General features: G+C 47.0%; 1 protein-coding gene across 1 annotated transcript in view; it reads left to right on the top strand.

The window, feature by feature from the left end:
- Positions 1-25,092, top strand: part of Git (ARF GTPase-activating protein GIT1) — a 306,764-nt gene that overhangs the window by 162,330 nt on the left and 119,342 nt on the right. Inside the window, exon 9 of the mRNA XM_050183502.3 lies at positions 19,672-19,720. Within this exon, the coding sequence (XP_050039459.2) occupies positions 19,672-19,720 (49 nt within the window). The remainder of the gene's footprint in view (positions 1-19,671; positions 19,721-25,092) is intronic.

Below are 25,092 nucleotides of genomic sequence, written 5' to 3'. Positions count from 1 at the left end.
TTCCTGCAGACATTGACAAGCGTCGTGCGCTGAGAACGAGACCAAGCACTACTAGAAACCAGAGTGCAGCTGCCTAATGAGACCACCGCAATTTTTACAGAAGAAATGAGCCGCCTATTCCGCCTCGCCGACCCGGAAATGTCCGAGGAAAAGAAAGTCCGCGTACTGATGCGTGGTGTAAAGGAGGAACTTTTCACCGGAATGGTACGGAGCCCACCGAAGACCGTCGACGAGTTTCTTCGTGAGGCCACTAGCATCGAGAAGACACTGGAAATGCGGAACCAGCAATTCAACCGCCGCACTAACTCTACAAACTACGCCGGAATTCAGTCACTGGCCACCGACGACCTGCGCGAGACTATCCAAGCCGTCGTGCTGAAGGAGCTACAAAAGCTGTTCCCTTCATCACAGCCTCAAGTGGCTTCAATTGCTGGCACCGTCCGTGAGGAGCTCCAACAACAACTCGGAGTAGCCCCTGAATTGCCGCAGCCTCAGCCGCAAGCGATGACATACGCCGCTGTAGCCTGCCGTCACGTACCCCCTCCGCACCCACGGCTGGGCCCAGTGACGACACAGTTCCCAATTGAAGAAAGTTAAGACTGCATGGGAAGGCCCTCAAATTCGGACCGCTGGAGGACACCTGATTACGCCGATTGGGATCTGCACGGCAAGAATTACCGTTCATGACCGGTCTTACCCTGCCACCTTCATTATCCTCCAACAGTTTTCACGAGACGTCATTCTCGGCATGGACTTCCTGAACCAACGCGGCGCAATCATCGACCTGAAGTCGAAGTCGATAACGCTGTCGGAAGATCAAGCGATAATGCCGGAGAGCCTTCCTAGTCACCGCGCCTTGAGTGTGCTCGAAGATCAAGTGAGCATCCCGCCGCGCTCCAGCATTGTTATTTCCGTTGGCACCAAAACACCCGCTGACATAGGAGGCGTCATCGAGGGCGACCAACATCTACTGCTTGACCGTGAAATTTGCGTCGCAAGAGGGATCGCTCGGCTCCACGAAGGGAAAGCGGAAGTTATGCTAACCAACTTCAGCCAAGAATTCAAGCACATCAACAAGGGGACGACAATCACGTACATCGAGGAAATTGTGGAAACCAGTGATGCCTTTGTCTTCTCGGATTCTGCTGCATCTACCCCGATGAGCATAGTCCCTGAACCAGACTTCGACGTAAATCCAAGTCTTCCTATGAGTAAGCAGCAACAGATCAGAAGTCTTCTCTGACGATACAAATACTGCTTTTCAATGTCATCAAGGATTCGAGAAACACCAGTTGCAAAGCATCGCATAATAACCGAAGTGCGTGCTCGACCACTCTGCCAGAGCCCTTACCGAGTTTCGACGCGAGAACGTGAAGCTATTAGGCAACAAGTCGACGAAATCCTGCGCGACAACATCATCCAGCCGTCGAAAAGCTCGTGAGCATCTCCTGTAGTCCTGGTGAAGAAAAAGGACGGAACCCTACGCTTCTGCATCGATTATCGTCGACTGAACAAGATCACGAAGAAGGACGTGTACTCCCTTCCATGGATAGATGACGCATTGGATCGCCTCTGCAATGCTAAATACTTCTCGTCGATGGACCTCAAGTCTGACTACAGGCAAATAGAAGTCGACGAGAGAGATCGCGAAAAGAACACCTTCATCACGCCAGACATCCTCTACGACTTTAAGGTTATGCCATTCGGACTGTGCTCGGCGCCTGCAACGCTTCAGCGCATCATGGACACGGTGTTAGCAGGATTGAAGTGGCAGACGTGTCTTGTTTATTTGGATGACGTCGTTGTCTTCGCCGGAAATTTGGACGATCACCTTAGGCGGCTTGCGACAGTATTAGAGGCCATCAAGTAATCTGGGCTCACTCTGAAGCCGGAAAAGTGCTGCTTCGCTTACGATGAGCTTCTATTCCTAGGCCACGTCATCAGCAAACCTGGAGTACGCCCCGACCCGCAAAAGAAAGCTGTCATCGCAAAGTTCCCGGAGCCAATCAACAAGAAGGCAGTGCGCAGATTCCTCGGCATGTGTGCCTACTATAGGCACTTTGTCAAGGTCTTTTCACGCATCGCGGAGCCGCTAACACATCTAACCAAATGTGATGTCGAGTTCAAGTGGGAAATGCCACAGGCCAATGCATTTCATGAACTCAAACGACACATGCAGTCGCCGCCGGTACTTGCACACTTCGACGAGGACGCCCATACCGAAATCCACACTGACGCCAGTAGCCTAGGCCTCGGTGCTGTCCTAGTCCAGAGGAAAGACGTACTTGAACGGGTGATATCTTATGCTAGCCGGTCGCTGTCAAAAGTGAAAGGCAATTATTCTACGACTGAAAAGGAATGCCTCGCCATCATTTGGGCTACAGCAAAATTCCGCCCTTACCTCTATGGCAGGCCATTCAAAGTCATCAGCGACCATCACGTGTTGTGTTGGCTAGCTAACTTGAAGGACCCTTCAGGACGGCTGGCGCTGTGGAGCCTCAGACTACAAGAATATGACGTCACGGTAATATACGTCCGGAAAAAAACACTCCGACGCCGACTCCTTATCGCGCGCCCCCATTGATCCCCCGCCGCAAGACGACGAGGACGACGACGCCTTCCTTGGGATAATAAGCTCGGAAGACTTCACTAAACAGCAGCGAGCAGACCCGGAGCTAAAAGGCCTCGTTGAGTACTTGGAAGGAAACACCGACTTTGTCCCTAGGGCATTTAAGCGCAGGTTGTCTTCGTTCACGCTAAAAAACAACCTGTTCGTGAAGAACTCACCAGTCCGCACCAGTTACCTTCTTGTTGTACCGTCAGTGCTGCGTCCACAAGTACTGCACGCCCTACACGACGATCCAACTGCTGGGCACCTTGGATTCTCCCGGACGCTGTCGAGCATACAGGAAAGGTATTACTGGCCACGTCTGACCGCCGACGTCGCCCGTTACGTCAAGACATGTCGAGACTGTCAGCAACGCAAGACACCACCGACAAGGCCAGCAGGATTACTACAGCCGATCGAACCTCCTCGCCGACCATTCCAGCAGATTAGGATGGATTTGTTGGGGGCCGTTCCCGACGTCAACATCCGGGAATAAGTGAATCGTCGTGGCGACGGACTATCTCACCCGCTTTGCTGAAACTAAAGCTCTACCAAAAGGCAGCGCAGCCGAAGTGGCGAAATTTTTCGTCGAGAACATCCTGCTGCGACATGGTGCCCCAGAAGTCCTCATCACCGACAGAGGAACGGCTTTTACAGCAGAGCTCACCCAAGCCATTTTGCAATACAGCCAGGCAAGCCACAGGAGGACAACTGCCTACCATCCGCAAACGAATGGTCTCACGGAGCGCCTGAACAAGACCCTCGCCGACATGCTAGCAATGTACGTCGACGTCGAGCACAAGACATGGGACGCGGTCCAGCCGTATGTAACCTTTGCTTACAACACGGCGGTGCAAGAAACAAGACAGATCACGCCGTTCAAGTTGGTTTACAGCAGGAACCCGACGACGACTCTCGACACCATGCTGCCGCACATCACCGACGAGGAGAATCTTGACGTCGCCAGTGATCTCCAGCACGCCGAAGAAGCCCAACAGCTTACCCACCTGTCAATCAATAACCAGCAGAGGACAGACAACCGACACTACCACCTTCAACGATGCTACGTCAAATACCAGCCTGGCGACTGTGTTTGGGTATGGACCCCAATACGCCGACGAGGACTTAGCGAGAAGCTTTTACGCTGCTATTTCGAACCCTGCAAGATCATCCGACTCATTCGCACACTCAACTATGAGGTCGTACCAGACTGCATTTCGCAATTCACAGCGGCGCCGCGCACGATCTGAAGTGGTCCACTTGGTGCATCTTAAACCCTTTTACGGAAGCTGACGAACTTTCCTTATTTTGTTGTTTTCCTTGCTACAATTATTCCTTTATTACTTTCGTTTGTTCGCAGCATCGGGTCGATGCGTTTTAAGAGGGGCGTATTGACACGTGTACTTGTCTTTATCGGGCGACATGTTTCACCGCCTAACAAATGTTATCGCACAGCGAAGGTCGCGCCTGCATGTATCGGAAGTTTCTGGAATGTTATCGGTGGTTGCATCCGCTGTCTGTGACCAAAGCTTGTGTAATCTGATTGCATGTGTGCACGACGTGAATAATGTAGAACATTGTGGAAGGCATGCGGGTCCCAGCGGTTACTCTGGAACATTCGACGACTGATGTAAAAAGCCGACCCGCTTGACCAGCTCATCAGATTTTCGCCGATCGCCGACCGTGTTCGCCGCTATCGTTGTCCTATAAGTGTAGCCTGTTTTGTGGGCACAGGTTCGCCCAACAAAAGTTAGTTTGGTCTTTCACAGTATTGCTACTATGTTCTTCAGCGTCACCACCACGTGACAATATAATAGGCATCAGGGAAGTTAGGAGGACGAAAGAAGCATATACAGTGCTAAAAAGCGGGCACGTCCTGTGCTACCGGGGCTTAGCGGAGAGACGAGAACTGAGAGTCGGATTCCTGATTAATAAGAATATAGCTAGTTACATACAGGAATTCTATAGCATTAACGAAAGTGTGGCAGGTCTTGTTGTGAAACTTAATAACAGATACAAATTGAAGGTCGTGCAGGTCTACGCGCCCACATCTAGTCATGATGACCAGGAAGTTGAAAGCTTCTATGAAGATGTGGAATCGGCGATGAGTAAAGTCAAAACAAAATACGCTATACTGATGGGCGACTTCAATGCCAGGGTAGGCAAGAGGCAGGCTGGAGACAAGTCAGTGGGGGAATATGGCATAGGCTCTAGGAATAGCAGGGGAGAGTTATTAGTAGACTTTGCAGAACAGAATAAGAGGCGGATAATGAATACCTTCTTCCGCAAGCGGGATAGCCGAAAGTGGACGTAGAGGAGCCCGAATGACTAGACTAGAAATCAAATAGACTTTATACTGTGGGCTGACCCTGGCATCATACAATATGTGGACGTGCTCGGCAAGGTGCGCTGCAGTGACCGTAGGATGGTAAGAAGTCGAATTAGCCTAGACTTGTGGAGGGAACGGAAGAAACTGGTACATAAGAAGCCGATCAATGAGTTAGCAGTACGAGGGAAAATAGAGGAATTCCAGATCAAACTACAGAACATGTATTCGGCTTTAACTCGGAAGAGGACCTTAGTGTTGAACCAATGAACGACAATATTATGGGCATCATTAAGGAATGTGCAATAGAAGTCGGTGGTAACTCCGTTAGACAGGAGGCCAGTAAGCTATCCCAGGAGACGAAAGATCTGATCAAGAAACGCCAATGTATGAAAGCGTCTAACCCTACAGCTAGAATAGAACTGGCAGAACTTTTCAAGTTAATCAACAAGCGTAAGACAGCTGACATAAGGAAGTATAATATGGATGGAATTGAACATGCCCTCAGGAACGGAGGAAGCCTAAAAGCAGCGAAGAAGAAACTAGGAATAGGCAAGAATCAGATGTATGCGTTAAGAGACAAAGCCGGCAATATCATTAATATGGATGAGATAGTTCAAGTGGCTGAGGAGTTCTATAGAGATTTATACAGTATCGGTGGCACCCACGATGATATTGGAAGAGAGAATAGTCTAGAGGAAATTGAAATCCCACAGGTAACGCTGGAAGAAGTAAAGAAAGCCTTGGGAGCTATGCAAAGGGGGAAGGCAGCTGGGGAGGATCAGGTGACAGCAGATTTGTTGAAGGATGGTGGGAAGATTGTTCTAGAGAAACTGGCCACCCTGTATACGCAATGCCTCATGACCTCGAGCGTACCGGAATCTTGGAAGAACGCTAACATAATCCTAATCCATAAGAAAGGGGACGCGAAAGACTTGAAAAATTATAGACCGATCAACTTACTGTCAGTTGCCTACAAACTATTTACTAAGGTAATCGCAAATAGAATCAGGAACACCTTAGACTTCTGTAAAGCAAAGGACCAGGCAGGATTCCGTAAAGGCTGCTCAATAATAGACGATATTCACACTATCAATCAGGTGATAGAGAAATGTGCGGAATATAACCAACCCTTATACATAGCTTTCATTGATTACGAGAAAGCATTTAATTCTGTCGAAACCACAGCAGTCATGGAGGCATTACGGAATCAGGGTATAGACGAGCCGTATGTAAAAATACTGAAAGATATCTATAGCGACTCCACAGCCACCGTAGTCCGCCATGAAGAAAACAACAAATTCCATAAAGAAAGGTGTCAGGCAGGGAGATACAATCTCTCCAATGCTATTCACAGCATGTTTACAGGAGGTATTCAGAGACCTGGATTGGGAAGAATTGGCGATAAGAGTTAATGGAGAATGCCTTGGTAACTTGCGATTCGCTGATGATATTGCCTTGCTTAGTAATTCAGAGGACTAACTGCAATGCATGCTCACTGACCTGGAGAGGCAAAGCAGAAGGGTGGGTCTAAAAATTAATCTGCCGAAAATTAATGTAATGTTTAACAGTCTCGGGAGAGAACAGCAGTTTACGATAGGTAGCTAGGCACTGGAAGTGGTAAGGGAATACATATACTTAGGACAGGTAGTGACTGCGGATCCGGATCATGAGACTGAAATAATCAGAAGAATAAGAATGGGCTGGGGTGCGTTTGATAGGCATTCTCAGATCACGAACAGCAGGTTGCCATTATCCCTCAAGAGAAAAGTGTATAAGAGCTGTGTCTTACCAGTACTCACGTAGGGGGCAGAAACCTGGAGGCTTACGAAAAGGGTTCTACTTAAATTGAGGACGACGCAACGAGCTATGGAAAGAAGAATGATAGGTGTAACGTTAAGGGATAAGAAAAGAGCAGATTGTGTGAGGGGACAGACGCGAGTTAATGACATCTTAGTTTTTTTTTCTTGTTTTTTTTTTCGTTTAATTTGTGCAACACAAATACAAGGTTTGCCCGCAAGGTAAGGCAAAATGAGGGCGTAATCCTCCTGACTAAGGCCTTTACCTCGCTGGAGCAGCAGCAGTAGCAGTCAACTGATAAAACAAAGTACAACTAATAAGACACAAAACTTCAAAACTATTTAGAGCAAAATTTTGAACACATTGAAAAGTATCAACCGTTTGCCAAATAGCAAGAAACTAAATAAATACAGCACAGCAAAAATAACATTCTGTTATTAACAAAAGCTATACATTCAGAATAGAACAATAATAACATTACTATTGAAACAAAGAAACTTTATTAACATTCGTTAAACATGCTGTGATCAGAAAATATTATGTTTTGTATTGCATGTTTAAATTTGTGAATTGTTCTAGAATTTATAGCTTCGTCAACAGTGTTAGGGTGCGTATTACATAAAGAGATGGTTTCATATTCGATCGTTTGCGTGCCATATTTTGTCCTTGGTTTCTTTATTACTATTGATGTGTGACGTAGGTTGCATCCTGTGTCTCTACTCAGGTAACAAGTTGAAAATAGTTCCCCGTTGCTGGAGATCTCTTTAAATAGCCGTATGCAGATCTTCGTTTTGTAGGAGTCTCTAATATTAGGAATGTTGTAGTGCATCATTAGTATAGAAGATCTTATATATTGTTTTGAGAAGTTCAGCAACCGAACAGCTTGCCGTTGCAGAACTGCCAATTTTTCTATATCTGTTTTATTACTGTTTCCCCATACTAAGAGGCAGTAGCTAAGATGCGAGTGCACAAACGAAAAGTACAATTGTATGAGAAGCCTGATAGGCACAAACCATCGGATCCGTTGTAGCAAGCCAGCAGATTGTGCAACCTTAGTGCGTACCCTATTTATGTGCTCTGTCCAGCTTTGGTTTTTGGCTTGATACATGTTCAAGTTGCGACCCAGAATAAAAAAGTTTTACGTTTTAATTTGTTTGCTTATTCTTGGAATAAAAAACTGTAAATTTCGTTTGTTTTTGCATTTAAGTCAAGTTTATTTAGATAGAGCCACTCGCTAAGTTCTTGTAACCAATGGGTTGCGGTAACTTCTAGTTCGTGAAGGTCTGCTCCGGAAAAAAAGACATTAGTGTCATCAGCGTACAGTATGATTTACTCTGTCAATGGAACGTTAGTTAGGTCATTTATGTAAATAATAAATAATAACGGCCCTAAAATGGAGCCTTGTGGTACCCCATATTTAATCATGCTCTTTTCAGAACTGTACCCTTTCAAGGAAGTGTACTGAAATCTTGATTCAAGGTAGCTATGCATAAGTTCTAATGCTATGCCTCTAATGCCATATACTTGGAGTTTCTCTAGTAATATATTATTACGATATGATTCCGCGAGAGACGAGCCGCCGCGAGAACGACGAAGAAGTTGGTCGGTGCCCTCGGCACGAGCGAGTGTCAGCCTGGCTGCCTGGCTCCAGTGTAAATAGCGTGTAAATAGCATCTCTCGTCTGTGTCTTTCCACACGTAACATTTCTGGTGGAGGTCAGCGATCCCCGTCCTCACCACGGAACTCCGAAGTGGTCGACTCACCGAGTTTGTCACCATGCCTCCCGGTGACGAACCCGCCTCCGCAACGGCTTCGGCTCGTCCGAATGCTCCAGTCGTCACGGTTGCCCCACATCGTGACCCAGGTGTGTTCTCTGGCCTGGAGGGACAGGATGTCGACGACTGGATCAAGCTCTATGAACATGCCAGCGCTAATAACAGGTGGGACCCAACGATTATGCTCGCCAATGTCATCTTTTATCTAGGCGGCACCCCACGCGTGTGGCACCAAACACATGATGACGAAATAACCAGTTGGGACAGTTTCAAAGAAAAACTGCGGGAACTGTTCGGCGACCCCATTGGGCGCAAGGCTGCCGCGAGAAAGGCTCTTGCGTCTCGTGTTCAGTCACCTACAGAGCCATACGTTTCCTACATCCTCGACGTCTTGGCTCTATGCCGTAAAGCTGACGATCATATGTCCGAAGGAGATAAAGTGGCACATGTGCTAAAAGGCATCGCCGACGACGCTTTCAATTTGCTTGTTTTCGGCAACGTGTCGACTATCGACGCCATTATAAAAGAATGCCGTCGCCTTGAGCAGGCTAAGAGCCGCCGCATCTCAAACCACATTGCGCGCCTACCCAACACTGCTGCTACGTCGACATGTGAGGGTCGACCACGTCAGACCACCACCTGTGACGACGTCACCCGCATTGTTCGCCGCGAACTCGAGGCCGCCTCTTTGCCAGCCTTCTCCACGCCGCATCCCGATCCGCCAGCAACCACCATTGCGATGATTCAGGCTGTCGTCAGACAGGAATTTGAAAACATGGGTCTGAACACCGTGTGTTCCACGTCTCGACCCAGCGTTCCCCAGTTATCTAGCAGCCCTCCTCGTCCCCGGCAGTCCTTTTCTGCCACATCTCGCTGCAACCCGTCCGAATGGCGTACACCTGATGACAGGCCGATATGTTTCCACTGCTGTCGCATCGGCCACGTCGCCCGTCACTGCCGCAACCGATGGCCACCACCTCCTCGGACTTACGCCCCCATTTATTCCCGCACCTTTGGACCTTCTGTACCCTATGCCACCCGCCATGAACCTACTACTGCTGATGTCCCTGCTCCGAACCTTCGCTACAGCCGCTCGCCCTCACCTCGACGCCACCAGTCTCGTTCGCCCCAACCCCGCCGCTTTTCTACGCCGCCTATCGCCTCCCGCACCCAGCCGGAAAACTAGGCACTGCAGCTTCTGGAGGTGAAGCTGCGTTGTCGACCCTGCCCTCAAATCCTCTGCTCACGTTACCTACTAACCGAAACCTTCTTGACGTTGACGTTGACGGCTATCCTGTCACGGCACTCATCGATACAGGAGCACATCTTTCGATTATGAGTGCTGCCTTCCGACGACGACTGAACAAGCTCCTCACCCCAGCGTCGACACGCGTCGTCCGCGTTGCGGATGGCGGTACTGTGCCTATCATCGGCATGTGTACGGCACGTGTCAGCATCGCCGGCCGCCACACTCCTGTACTCTTCACCGTAATTGCTCATTGCCCCCACGACCTTATTCTCGGCCTCGATTTTCTCTCCGCCCATTCTGCCCTAATTGACTGCTCTTCCAGTACCCTTCGCCTCGAGTTGCCGATGCTCGCAGAACCTTCTGACGCACCCCACTGCCGCTTACGCTCCACCGGCTTTCTTCGCCTGCCGCCAAAGTCCATAGCCTACATTGAACTGTTGTCTTTCCCACCAGTTCCTGATGGCGAGTACCTCGTCACTCCTCTGCCCGACATCCCAATACAGTATGACGTCACCGTGCCTCACAGTATAGTTACTATTACGGCGAACCACACTCGCATGCCTGTCAGTAACTTTGGATTGGCAAAGCAAATTCTACCGCAAGGTATTTGCCTTGCCACCATTGATTGTCTCGGCGACCAATACGTGGCAGCGTTATCGACCGATGGTTCTCGCGACCTTAGCATGCCCATCGCGCCAGCCTCGGGCGTCGATCCCAACATAAAGAAAATGGTTGCGACGGACCTGTCCTCTACGCAGGCTGAAGACCTTTGCGAAGTATTATCGTCCTACCGCGATATTTTCGACTTTGACGATCGCCCTTTAGGCCAGACGCTCGCGGTCAAGCATTGCATTCTTACTGGCGATGCTGTGCCTATTCACTGACGACCGTATCGAGTTTCTGTGTCGGAACTCCGAGTAATTCAAGATGAAGTGAACAAGATGCTCGATAAAAACATCAATGAGCCTTCATCGAGTCCCTGGGCGTCACCTGTGGTGTTGGTTAAGAAGAAGGACGGCACGTGGCGCTTCTGTGTTGATTACCGTCACCTGAACAGCATTACAAAAAAGGACGTCTACCCGCTCCCACGTATAGACGACGCCCTTGATTGCCTGCACGGTTCCAGATATTTCTCGTCTATTGATCTTCGTTCGGGATATTGGCAGATTGCTGTTGACGATATGGACAAAGAAAAAACCGCGTTCATCACACCTGATGGCCTATACCAATTTAAAGTCATGCCGTTTGGATTATGCAACGCCCCTGCCACCTTTGAGCGTATGATGGACTCCTTGCTCCATGGTTTTAAATGGTCCACATGCCTCTGCTACCTCGACGACGTCATCGTCTTCTCGCCAACGTTCGACACTCACCTTGAGCGTCTCACAAGTATACTTGATGTATTTCGAAAGGCGAAGCTGCAACTTAACTGATCCAAATGTCGTTTTGGCCACCGACAAATTACTCTTCTGGGCCATCTAGTTGACGCTTCCGGAGTACAGCCTGACCCCGACAAAACCCGCGCTGTCCGAGAGTTTCCGGTTCCGAAGACAGCCGCAGACGTTCGAAGTTTTGTAGGGCTGTGCTCGTACTTTCGTCGTTTTGTTCCAGATTTTGCGACAATTGCTAGGCCCCTAACTAATCTTTTGAAGAAAGGCGTACAATTCTCGTGGGGTACTGCAGAAGCCGCCGCCTTCTCTCGTCTCGTCACTCTTCTAACCTCACCACCCATTCTCGCCCACTTCGACCCTGATGCCCCTACAGAATTACGTACAGATGCCAGCGGTCATGGCGTAGGTGCCGTCTTAGCCCAGCGTCAGCGTGGCAAGGATCGCGTTATTGCTTATGCGAGCCGCCTCCTAGCAACAGCGGAGCGCAACTATTCCATTACGGAACGCGAATGCCTTGCTGTTGTCTGGGCGGTTGCAAAGTTCCGCCCTTACCTTTACGGTCTCCCTTTTTCCGTGGTCACTGACCATCATGCTCTTTGCTGGCTCTCATCGCTAAAAGATCCTACAGGCTGGCTTGGTCGATGGGCTTTGAGGCTACAGGAATTTCCATATTCCGTGGTGTACAAGTCTGGCCGCCTGCACCAAGACGCTGACAGTTTGTCGCGTTACCCTGTTGACGACTCTGACTCCTCCAATATTGCCACTGCTTCTTGCGTATTCTCGGTATCCCAGCTGCTTCATTTCGCCGACGAGCAACGCCGTGACGCCTACATCAGAGCACTCATCGACAGTTTTGAACACTCTCCGGCCGATGCTACTCTACGTCTCTTCGTCCTCCGCGACGGTACTCTGTACCGTCGTAACCTTCATCCAGACGGCTCTGAGTTCCTGCTTGTAGTACCTAAACACCTCCGCTCCACCGTTCTAGAAGAGCTTCACGACGCACCAACGGCAGGACACCTCGGCGTATCTCGAACCTATGACCGTGTACGTCGCCGTTTTTTCTGGCCGGGCCTTGCCCGTTCCGTACGACGTTACGTCGCCGCTTGTGAACTTTGCCAACGACGCAAGAAGCCTTCCCAGCTCCCCGCTGGTTACCTGCAACCGCTCGACATCCCTGCCGAGCCCTTCCATCGTGTCGGCTTGGACCTTCTAGGCCCATTTCCGGAATCTACATCAGGAAACAAGTGGGTTGCAGTCGCGGTGGACTACGCGACCCGCTACGCCATCACCCGTGCTCTTCCGACCAGTTGTGCAACTGATGTTGCGGACTTCCTGCTACATGATATCATATTGATGCATGGTGCTCCGCGTCAATTGCTTACAGACCGCGGCCGCACCTTTTTGGCCAAAGTCATTGACGACATCATGCGTGCCTGCTCAATACAGCATAAATTTACCACCTCCTACCACCCCCAAACGAATGGCCTCACTGAGCGTTTGAACCGCACCCTTACAGACATGCTATCCAAATACGTTTCAGACGACCACCATGACTGGGACCTGGCTCTACCATACATTACCTTTGCATATAACTCTTCCCGTCTCGAAACTGCTGGCTTTTCCCCGTTTTACCTCTTGTATGGCCGCGAACCGACGCTACCACTGGACACTGTGCTTCCGTCCGCCACAGCTTCAGCTAGCGATTATACCCGTGATGCAATCGCCCATGCTGACCATGCTCGCCAACTTGCGCGCGCTCGTCTACAAGTGTCTCAAGACAAGCAGAAACAACGCTACGACCTCCGTCACCGTGATGTCCATTTTGTGCCCGGAGCCCTCGTGTTGCTTTGGTCACCATCGCGTAAAGTCGGCCTTTGTGAAAAACTGCTTTTCTGTTACACAGGCCCATATCGCGTGATACGCAAAGTGACCGATGTCACCTATGAAATCGTTCTAGCCTCGCCTACGACGTCCTCCGCTGTGACAACCAGTGACATTGTCCACGTTGCCCGACTCAAGCCCTACAACTCTCCATGCCCCTTGGATATTTAACAGCACCGTGACGGTGTTTTTGCCGCCGGGGGTAATATTACGATATGATTCCGCGAGAGACGAGCCGCCGCGAGAATGACGAAGAAGTTGGTCGGTGCCCTCGGCACGAGCGAGTGTCAGCCTGGCTGCCTGGCTCCAGTGTAAATAGCGTGTAAATAGCATCTCTCGTCTGTGTCTTTCCACACGTAACAATATTATGTTTTATGCTATCAAAAGCCTTGCGAAAGTCTAGGAATATACCAATGGTAAAATTTTTTCTTCAATGTTACATATAATTGTATCTCGGATTCATAATAATGCCATTTCGCTCGATTTATTCTTCTGAAAACAATATTGCTTATCCGAGATAACGCCTTTTTCCAGAAAAAGCTATTTAGACGCTTATATATAAGACGTTCAGCCACTTGGGAAGGTACCGGCAATACCGAAATTGGTCTATAATTATTCAAGTAATCGTGTTTTCCACCCTTAAAGATTACAGCGACACGAGCTATTTTCATTGTCTTAGGAAAAATTCCACTTGATAATATACTGTTACAAATGTGTACCATGGGGCCACAGAATATGTGAGCAACTGCTTTAATAGGCTGGGCTTTAATGTCATCCTCGCTAGCAGCTGATTTGTTACTCAAGGAATTAAGAACAGAAAAAAATCTCAGTTTCAGACGTAGGCGTAAGAAATATAGTCTCTTTGACGCTATGTTTTATATAAGTTCGAATATTACGTTCAGTGCAAGAAGCAAATGTAGAAGTTGAAGCACCGGCATTAACAAAATGATTATTAAATAAATTAGCTGCATCGTTACCATAGTACGTGTCTCCATTTACAACAATTTCATGTGGCACATTCGGTGAAGATGACCCTATTAGTTCGCGGTTTTTGTTCCACGTTTTATGACCATGACTCATAGAGGCTTCAAATCGATGCGTGTAATACTGCAATTTAGCTTTCTTGAGATCACTGCTCAGCTTGTTTCTAACTTGTTTAAACTCTTTAAGCATGTCAGGGTCGCGAATCTTTAAGAAGTTATTGAATAATTTGTCTTTGTGTTGTATGCGCTTGTATAGTTCTTGGTTTACCCATTCCTTTCTAGCTCTTTTATGCTTGACCACAGGGATGGAGGGAAATGCTACATTGTATATTTGTTTCACTGTGGACACAAATGCATCATATGATGCTGTAGGATTTTCTTCAGCATAAACATCAGACCAATTTACGCTGGAAAGTAAAGTTTGAAATACCCCTGTAGTGTGATTATTTATGACCCACTTGAAGTAATGTTTGTTATCTGTGCGCACACGTAATGGCAATGCGACAAAAAACTGCAGATGATCACTTATGGCCGAACTGAGCACTCCAGAACATGTCTCATCTTTTGCGATAGAGGTAAAACAAATGAATCAATGTTCTTGAGCTCAAAGTTATCCGCGTAGGAAATTCAATAAGGTTTTCACAGCCATTTGCTAGCATAGTTTCAATAAGTTGGATCCTGTAATTATTTTTTGAAAATAAGTCAACGTTGAAGTCACCAACATATAGGGATTGTAATTTCTTTGTGCTAGCAAGTTCAAGTACCAAATCTATATAATGAAGCAGTTTCGTTAGAGCACCTTGAGGTGGGCGGTAGACAGCAACAATCATAATATTTCGAGAAACTACTGCAACAAATTCAAGATCATGAGTCACACATGTAAATTCAGCCAAGATTTCGCAACAATGACATTCACGAATATAAAAAGATACGCCACCACCTTGTTTTCTTGAACGATAAATTGAAACATGCTTGTAGCCTGGGAAATTTATGACGTCATACTCGCTCGCATACCAAGTTTCCGAAAAAGCTAAGAAATCAAAACAGCAGTTCAGCTGAGATAGGTATGTCTCAATATCAACCTGTTTGTTTCTTAAACTTTGTGCATTCATATGAAACAGTTTAAGCCCGTTATCATGGAAGCAAGTATTTTTTGTTACTGAACTGTTTAAGGATGTAACACTGTGATAAGGTTCCATGTTTGTCGTAGTTTGTGGTCTTTGATCCTTCTACGATTTTGCTTAGATCGCTTTCTATGGCGAGCCTTATCGCTCACACATTCGGCTGCTTGCGTACAAAGATAGTTCCCTGTGAACTCCAAATGAATTGATAGTTCAATTCTCTTGCCTTGTTTTTTACAAGCCAAAGCAACCGCTTGTTTGTTGCAGTCAAGTTATCAAAAAATTTAATGCCCTGCATTTTGTTCCTGAGGATTTCTTCTTTTCGAACCATATAGTCGTCAGTGTTCTGCTAGCAAAATGAACGAGAACGACAGGGTCCCTGTTTTCTTTTGCGCGTAGACGGTGCATTCCGTCAATATCTTTTTCAGATAGTGGGCATTGTTATGTCTTGTGACTGCTCAACAGTCTCTATTTGGCAGCGCAATTCACTGATAGCATGTTCCTGCCGATTTATAGCGTCTTTTAAGTTATCGTAAGTATCAGACAAATGTTGTACTGACTTTTCTATGCTCTGCACAGTGTCTTGTAAGCCTATCAACTTATCTAATTTTGCTTCTAAGGATTGCACGTGCGACTGTTTTTTGTTTATTTCAGCAAGATCAGTTTGAAGGCTCGTAGATTGGCCCGCTGTGTCGGTGTTCACTACAGCAAGTTTACATGTAGGGCATCTAAGTGACTTCTTCGTGGCATCTTTCATCATACTAAAGGACCTAACAGTGATGCCGCTACATTTTCCGACGTGAAAGTGACCAGTGCAATCAACACATTGTATGACGACATCATCATGACTAAACACGGAGTGACAGAACGAACATGCCTCTGCAGTCGTTATTGCTCGAGGGCAAAACTATAGATGTGGCAATAGTCAAAACAGCACTCAAAGCAGCAGCAGCAGCGGAAGTGGCAGAAAAAAAAAATTGAATACAATACAATATTTCAAACGAGTTGCACTAACCTGCAAAAATTTCAGTTGTGATTTTAGACGCGATTCCGTCAACCACGCCAACCGCCACTGCTGCCTCCCAAAGAAGGAATGCATTGGCCGAGCGTCGCTCCTTATGTAGTGTCTGGCAGTGGCGAGGGTCACGTGTCCCAGCGATCCGTAGTAAAGGCAGCTTGTTCTTCAGATGAAACCTTATCGGACAGCATGCAACTTGAAGGGATGATCACACTGCAAAAATTTCAATTGTGATTTTAGATGCAATTCCATCAACCACGCCAACCGCCTCTGCTGCCGCCCAAAGAAGGAGTTGGGTGGCAGCAGTGATTCTTGATTTCAAAGAAGTTGAAATCAAGAAAAAGAAATGGGCATGGGCAGGACATGTAATGAGGAGGGAAGATAACCAATGGTCATTAAGGGTTACGGACTAGATTCCAAGGGAAGGGAAGTGTAGCAGGGGGCATCAGAAAGTTAGGTGGGCGGATGAGATTAAGAAGTTTGCAGGGACAACATGGCCACAATTAGTACATGACCTGTGTAGTTGGAGAAGTATAGGAGAGGCCTTTGCCCTGCAATGGGCATAACCAGGCTGATGATGATGATGATGGATGAGATATCAGGGGAGCTACAACGTAGTTACAATTTTATGTTTGCTCTACGGCCCTACCCGTAGCGTTTCACTATCCTGTATGTTTGTTCGCTTTTCGGAAGGGTTTTTCAACATTTTCTAGAGTTGTACAGTCCACACAACACTCATGGGGAGGGGGCCGATAGTTGATGGAAGTGCTACTGTTCCATTCGCGGCGGCACCCTCAGAATGGCGGTGCTTGCGGGGAGTATTGATAGTTCATGGAAGAGCAGACACCACCCGCATGTTTCTCTTTCCCGGTAGCTCTTAGTTTGACGCGTTCGACTTGACTGCCGGCTATGTGCTACTTCCATGCTTCCTCAGTCGTCATGAGTGCTCCAGGCCCACTGGACATTCGGCACTCATTCACAGCAGCGTTCAAGAGGGCTGCCATTCTCTGTGCTGAAGAAACAAATCACTGTGCAGCGGGCCACTAGTTCAGTGTTTCTGAACGGCTGGTGCGAGAGTGGAGACTGCAGCGAAGCAAAATTTTCACCTTTGACGGCAAGTGAAGAATTTCCCATGGACCGAAGTCTGGATGCCTTCTACTGGAGCTGTAGGCCAAGCTTGCATTGTACGTCGCTGAAATGCGTGATCAGTCCCTGTCAGTGAAGTGCGACATGGTCATGGAAAAAGCCCAGATCTCTGCCGTGAGCACAACGAATGGCTGGTGGCAGAAGGCCACAAAGGCCAACCGGACCTGTCAAAAGAGCCTCCCTGATGGCTGCGTGTGGTGAGGTGCATTCGGCGTGGGCTGCTGTTCCACAAAAGGTCGTGGTGCGGTCGTTTGCCAAATGTGGAATTTCGCTAGATGACATGCTGTGGGATCGTAGCAGCGATGACGATGGCAGCACTGGTGATAATGGCACAAGTTAAGATGAGTAGTCCAGTGACCATGCCAGCTACCAATAAATTTTCGTTATCAAATGTGCTCTTGGGTATGCTCTTCTTTCTTTTTTCCCTGTCACACATTCGAGTCGACTTACAACCGTGTAAATACGGTAAGCCCGATATTGAAACCATTATGCCAGGGATGCATGCGTTGACAAGCCGCTTAGAAACCTTTAAGATTTTCTTGCAGGCAAGCCAGCGCATTGAGACACATTTCCATTTGACCACTTCGACAAGCTCAATTGTTGCAATTAGTAGTGATTGTGCATGTTCGCAGAGTCTTGTTGCCTTCTGCATAAAGGATAGTTTGGTTTGAAATGAATGCCAATAAATGCAGATAAACTGTAATAAAGAAAGCCACAAGAACATCTGCAGTCACAAGCCTGAAGCTGAGACAAATCCATGTACTAATCATGATTCCCATGGTGTCCAAACGATTGTAGTGTCAAAGCTAGTAATTCTTGTAGGAAGCCTTATTCTGTGCACATGACACCACACCTGTTAATTAATAAGTTTACCACAATTCATAGAGCCGATAAAACTAAGAACCTTACTTCATGTTGTAGTCTAATACTTCACTGTCGCTGAAAAAAAAAATAGAGAAACAAGAGCATATATGTATACACGTCACTGGCATCACACAGCCAAGAGGACGTTCCATTTTTGCATGCTGATGCATTGTTAAAATACTGAGCATATTTTGGATAAAAACGGCAAGACCAGAAACAGACACACAAATGTTTCAGTAGAACATTCTGAAGGATATTCTTACCTGCATAGTTTATGAGTGACTGCTGGACGAGGATGGATGAGTGACATAAGGTCGATGTACACTTTGAGTCGTTCCGTAAGCCTTGGTCAATCAGATGAGCAACAGAGCTCAAACAAAAGCTTGCTCACAAGAGGTAACTGCTGCCTCGGTTCCCTTGCTTCTTGGTGTAATTTCATTGTTTTCACATGATCAGCTTTTGTGTTTAAGACAAAAAGATATTTTCAGAACTCCCAGGGAATTTATCAAGGGCTCCTTCATACTGCTCCAAGCACTTCAAATCATCTATGACCGAGACACATTTCATCATTGGCTGTAAGCAGTCTGTTGTGAGGTGATTAGAGAGTGATCTGTTAACTCCTACTTTCGCTCTTGAAAGGTTATGGTGCTAGAAAAAAAAAAAAGTTCAGTGGCATGTTTCTTGCGACCTTTTCTCCTACTCCTCTCCAAAGTGAGAAGCAACAGAGAGCAAACCATGCTGTCTGCTCGTTGTTTGCTTGCTGTTGCACAACCGAGTCTGGCTGTGGTCCTGGGGCTGTATTGGCTGTTTTAATGGAGTGTCTTGAAATGTGAAATAAAAAAAGCACAGCTGTTGAAAAGTACTGTTGCCAGGCTGTATGTGTGTGCTATCTTGAAATATGAGCACAGTTTTTAATCGCCAAAAGTGTGTGCTCAAAACGGTTCCTAATTGTTCATCCTTGCAAGCAAATGCTTGTGTCTTTCTACCATTTCCCTTCTTTCTTCAACAAAATTTTCACCATAAATAGGTAGTGTGCAGGCAATGAAGAATACGCCTATATTTAAGTTGCTGCTCTTGACACTAGCCTAGTATGTTTTCTGTGTTTTTAGCAAGGTTGCCAAACAAGTTGCTGTCACTGAACCGAGCTGTAGCCGTTGATGGCAATGCAAACACCCCAGCTCTTCCCAGATGTATGCCAGCACCCCTTTTACTTAGCAGTAAATCTGTGGGGCCAACCTGTAAAGATAACTGCAGTTGAACACCGCTGTACATCTGCGGTTGACATGTGGTATTTGCATCAACCTATTTTACCTTGGCAGTAACCACTTGTTGCATTAGATCTCAAAAGGTCGGGCAATAATGTGCTTAATGAATATCATTCACTTCTTGCGGCTGGTGTTGTTTTGTGGATTGTAATACAATCGAACAAGTGTAGAAATGTAAAATTTGTGTGCAACTAATTTGAATCAGTGAGTTATGTGACGGTTCTTTCCTTTGGGCCTGCAGCCTGGACTTGTCAGCACATGCGCGGGCAGCCAAGTACAAGCTCCAGTCGGTAAGTCTGCAAGTTGATCTCACTGGTTTGCTGCATCATGTGGCTGACATGTGCAGGACGGGCTGGTTCATGGGGGGGGGCTGCGGTTCTCTCCCTCGTACAGAACACAAGAAACTGGTTAAGGGCGGACGCACTCTACTCAGGTGTCGCGAGGCAGGACACTAAAGGGAGCCACTAAATCAGTCCAGACTGATAAAGTATTCTGTAAAAACTATGTATTGTTGTTAATTTTGCGATAATAGGTTGATTATTAGAAGCAAAAATGAAGGTCGAAGTTAAACTTAATTTTTTTTTTTATTTTGCACCGAAATCTTAGTGAAGCTACATGAGTGGGATGTCATGTATTTCAAAGTATCTCTGTGTATTGGGGCATCGTTGGCCTATTAAATGTTCGTGAAATTTGCCCAATTTATTATTTATCTTCTTTAAAATCCACTTCAGTCTATTTTTAGAAATAGAAATAACTAGGCCCCACCAGATGCCATCAGAATTTATGGCATGCGGAAACTTCAAGGTGGCGTCACCACCCATCTTGCAGCTTTCCTGGCTTGTATAGCAAGCCCCTTTCGAAGGTATAAGGTTGCTAATGCAGGAGAAAATGAATTTTCTCTTTAGTGCCCTTTAAACTCGTGGCATACTGTGCCGACGCACAAGTTTATAGAAAGGCTCAGTATTCTCAAATAGGTTTTTAGAGCGGGAAAATTGGAGTGAACTCATGTTATTCAGCACACACAAACACTTGGGCAATGCTGTAAATGGGCAAAGGCAGTGCTTGTCCTGTCAGTTTACTTATTGTGAACAAACGAGGAGAAAGGGGGTTAACCTAGTGGCCTGATTTTTATTGGTCATATCATAAGAAGCCAACAAACACTGACACCAGGGACAACATAGGGGAAATTACTTGTGCTTAATAAATGAAATAAAAAAAACTATAAATTAGTGGAAATGAAAGTGGATGAAAAAACAACTTGCTGCAGGTGCGGAACAATCCCACAACCTTTGCATTAGGCGTGCAATGCTCTACCGATTGAGCTTCCGCGGCCTTTCCCCATCCACTTTCTTGGGTATTTATGTTTCCTAGTAGAACCCTGGGAGTGTTAGCCAGCACCACCACTCACAAACCTTGGCGGCGGATGTAGAACATCCTTTCTGCCGCAGGCGTCATGAGAAGGTGATCTTTTTGGGCGAAGGCAACTGGCCAATAAACGCACACATGCTACCTGAAGTCATCAGTGTTGCCATATTCGAGACCCTCGTTATGTAATAAACAAGGAAAAAGGGGGTTAACCAAGGGGCCCGATTTTTAGTAGTCATAGCATTATGCTAAAGCTGCAGAGACAACGGAGGATGAGGAGAACGAAGGGCACTTGTATTTACAGGGGCTTGGTGTTGGCGTGGCCCCTTTTCATCAAAACATCTTTAAATAAACGCACCTCATTGTCACAGTTTTGGTGGACGATGTGGAGTAAAACAACGGCGCCCCTGAAGAACGACGACGAACCACCCGCAGAAGCACAATCTGTGGAGCTTCGCCGAAGTCGCCAAATTGCCAGTCTGCCACCAGAGATGGCTTCCAACGGCGACAACTCGGCACCTTCTTCCACCTACCTGGCAGCCCTACCTCGAACCACAAGCCTTCGCCGGAAAAGCCGGGGAAAACATGGATGGATGGCTCATCTTTTACCAACGCGCAAGTCGGTTCAACGGCTGGAACGCCATCGCCCAGCTTAACAGCATTGCCTTCTTCCTCAAGGGAACTGCGTCTGTGCGGCTTGAAAACCACGAAGAAAGCATGACAACATGGGAAAAGTTCGTAGACGAAATCAGGAAGGGCTTCAGAGATCCAGTGGTTAAAAAAGAAGCATGCAGAGCAAACCCTAATGCAGCGAGTCCAAGTTCCCGGCGAAACCTGCGACGTACATCGAGGAAGTGCTGAAGTTGTGCAAGGCCCTAGACCCTCAGATGACAGAAGAGGACAAAGTTGGTAATCTTTTAAAAGGGATCGCCGAGGACGTGTACCAGTTCCTCATCAGGAAAGACAGTCTGGACTCCGCAAGTGACGTCATTCGACACTGCCATATATTTGAAGCCTTGGAAGCTCGGCGTATCACACTGAAGTTCAGCTGCCCGGCCAACGCAACTAATGTCGCCAGTGTCGATGTAGTCCCAGCTCCATCCAACCTAGCGTCAGTTATTTGGCAAGTGTTGCGTGAAGAGCTTGACCGACGTGAGGCAGCTTCCCTCTCGGCTCCGTGGGCTTAAGAGCCCTTTTCTCACCACGACTGGCATGAGACGTCCATCAATGCCACCTCTGTAGACGCCTACAACTTCTCTCTTCGTTCAAGAGCACCAAACCCTACTATGAACGTGCATCCCAGTTATCAATTACACGACGGTTACTCACCCAGACCACCTGCAGTTTCTCAAGAGTGGGACGGCCGTGCCAGTTATCCTGCTACTGACAATTTTGGTTCGTCCCATGAGCACCCTTTATTCTCCTCTTCCTCCATTCTCTCTGTAGCTTTAACGTACCAATATCATAAGAAGCCAACAAACACTGACACCAGGTACAACATTGAATTTGTTAAGCACAACTAATTTCCGTTATGTTGTCTCAGGTGTCAGTGTTTGTTGGCTTCTTATGATGACTAATTAAAATCGGGCCCCTTGGTTAACCCCCTTTCTCCTCATTTATTACATAACGAGGGTCTTGAATCCGGCCACACTGATGACTTCAGGTAGCATGTGTGAGTTTATTGACCAGTTGCCTTCGGCCAAAAAGATCACGTTCTCTTGATGCCTGCGGCAGAAAGGATGTTCTGCATCCGCTGCCAAGGTTTGTGAGTGATGGCGCTGACTAACACTCCCAGGGTTCTACTAGGAAACGTAAGTACCCAAGAAAGTGGATGGGGAAACAGTGCCGCGCTAGCTCAATTATTAGAGCATCGCACGCGAAATGCGAAGGTTGTGAGATCGTTCACCACGTGCGGCAAGTTGTTTTTTTCATCCACTTTCATTTCCATTCATTTATCGTTTCTTTATTTCATTTATTAAGCACAAGTAATTTCCGCTATGTTGTCCTTGGTGTCAGTTTTTGTTGGTTTCTTATGATATTACCGTATTCACTCAAATCTAAAGCACACCTTTTTTCCGATAAACCGGGTCTAAAAATTGCATGCGCGTTAGAATCGAGTACGACCGTAAATCCGCGTTACCACATCGCCATCAGCATTTGAAAAATGGCCGCCTCGTACATGCTTCTATCCTAGCTCCTGTAGCTTCCTCCATGTGCATACCTCCATGTTGTACGTGTAACCTGGTGCTGGTGTAATCATAGAGTTTCTCACTATATTATCTAGAGGGAAATCTGGCGCTGCTGCACTGTGGTATGCATGGGAATGCCGGTATATTGTGACTTCGAATTGGCATTGTTCTCGGAGAGCGAGGCAAACACTTCCATATTTCACAATGATTAATTTTCTACTGAAACGGCACGTAAAAAGCTGTTTTACCTTTATTATTACACAAAAACATGTTTTGTTTAAGTATGAGAACTTGTTAATGCATGTACAATTATATGAAACGTAAAAAGTATCAGAGGGCCGCTAAAGTTGGAGGACAGACGACAACATTCGTGCTCGCTTTGGAACAGTTTGTCATCTGTTCTTGCTTTTCTTCGCTTGGGTATGCATTGCAGGTGAGTAAACTTCACTGGAAGATGTAATATGCATGAATGGAAACATTTTATGAAGATTTCACTTTAAGAACGTGTTAGTTGTGTAGCCATATCCACGTTTTAGATGAAGCCTCTTACAACACCAGCCAGCACAAGCCTCACAGACACATATACCGTCATTCTCATGACGGCACGGCGCCCCTTAGGAAACTCCCATAGACAGTGGTGCCACATTTCCCTCTAGGTGTTACAATGAGAAACTCTATGGGTGTAATCTACCGCCTGTCTTCCCGTTTTCTGCGTTTATTCAATCAGCATGGAAGTGCCGACTGCGAAGACACGCCGAGTCCACCATGATGCCGCATTGAAAAGGAAGGTTATCATTTGCGCGGAGACAGATGGAAATCGGGCCACATTATGGCCGTTCCGAGTTCCCGAAACTTGCGTTCTGGACCGGCGCAAACAGAGAAGGAGAATATTTTTGCCAGCAAAGCAGCAAGGAAGGGTTTCAGTGGACTGAAGCAGGGCCGCTTCGCTGAAATAGAAGAACTGCTCGCGGAATACATGCAAGAGCAGCGAGCAGCACAGTGGCCTGTGACGACCGATCTTCTCAAAGCATGGGCAATACAGTTAGCCCTACAGAAAGGGCTAATGCGGAGTGGAGTCACTTCGAAGCGAGCAGGTGCTGGCTATCAAATTTTATGAAAAGAAAAGGCTTTCCTCTTCGAAGGTGGACAGGTATATCCCAAAAATTGCCCGAAGAATATGAAGAGAAATTGCACAGTTTTCAGCGGTACGTTTTGATGTTGCATCATAGAAACTGCTACCACTTTGGACAGGTTGGAAATGCCAATCAGATGCCGCTCTACTTTCACATGCCTGCCACCGACTGGAAATGCCAATCAGATGCCGCTCTACTTTCACATGCCTGCCACCACAATCATATCTTATCTTCAGACGGAAGATGCTCCCGAAAGGAATTTTTCCGAGTGTCGTGATTGTGCATGCAAATGAAAAAAGTTGGATGACCACGGACTTGGTCGCTGACTGAATTGATAATGTTTGGCGGAACAGACCCAGCGGCAATTTGGGTCTGCGTGGGCTGCTTGTGCTCGACGCGCTCAGGTGCCACCTTGACCAGCGCATCAAGGACAAGCTGGCTGCATATAACACCGACCTTGCCGTGATACCCGGCGACATGACATCGCAGCTCCAGCCACTTGATGTTTGTTTGAACAAGCCAGTGAAAGATAGAATTCGGGCGCTTTACATCGAATGGCATGTCAGTGGCTCCCATGAATTCATTCCCGCCAATAAAATGAAGCGTGCCTCGCTGCAGAACTTTGCTGGATGGGTGAAAGATGCATGCATGGTGCACGATCCCATCTGCCATGGTCAACAAGGCCTTTTAAGAATGCGGGATTTCGAATGCCATTGAGGACACCGAGGATGAAATGCTTTGGTCTGTTGATAGCGATAAGGAGTTGTCTAATAGCGACGATGAGTGATATCTGTTGCCCCACTTGACTCATACCGGCGCAGTGAAAATCTTGGCGGCAAGGTATGCGGCTTCCATTTGTGTTTCTATTCATCGCAACTTTAGTTTATTGGGAATAAATCTGTTTTTTTTTCATATGAGAGAAAATAGTATTTCTATATGAAAGCATGAGGTACATGGTGTACTCTTTTTTTTTTT

The sequence above is a fragment of the Dermacentor andersoni genome, chromosome 3, assembly GCF_023375885.2.
Source record: "Dermacentor andersoni chromosome 3, qqDerAnde1_hic_scaffold, whole genome shotgun sequence".
Classification (NCBI taxonomy): Eukaryota; Metazoa; Arthropoda; class Arachnida; order Ixodida; family Ixodidae; genus Dermacentor; species Dermacentor andersoni.
This window is presented reverse-complemented; position numbering and strand designations above follow the sequence as displayed.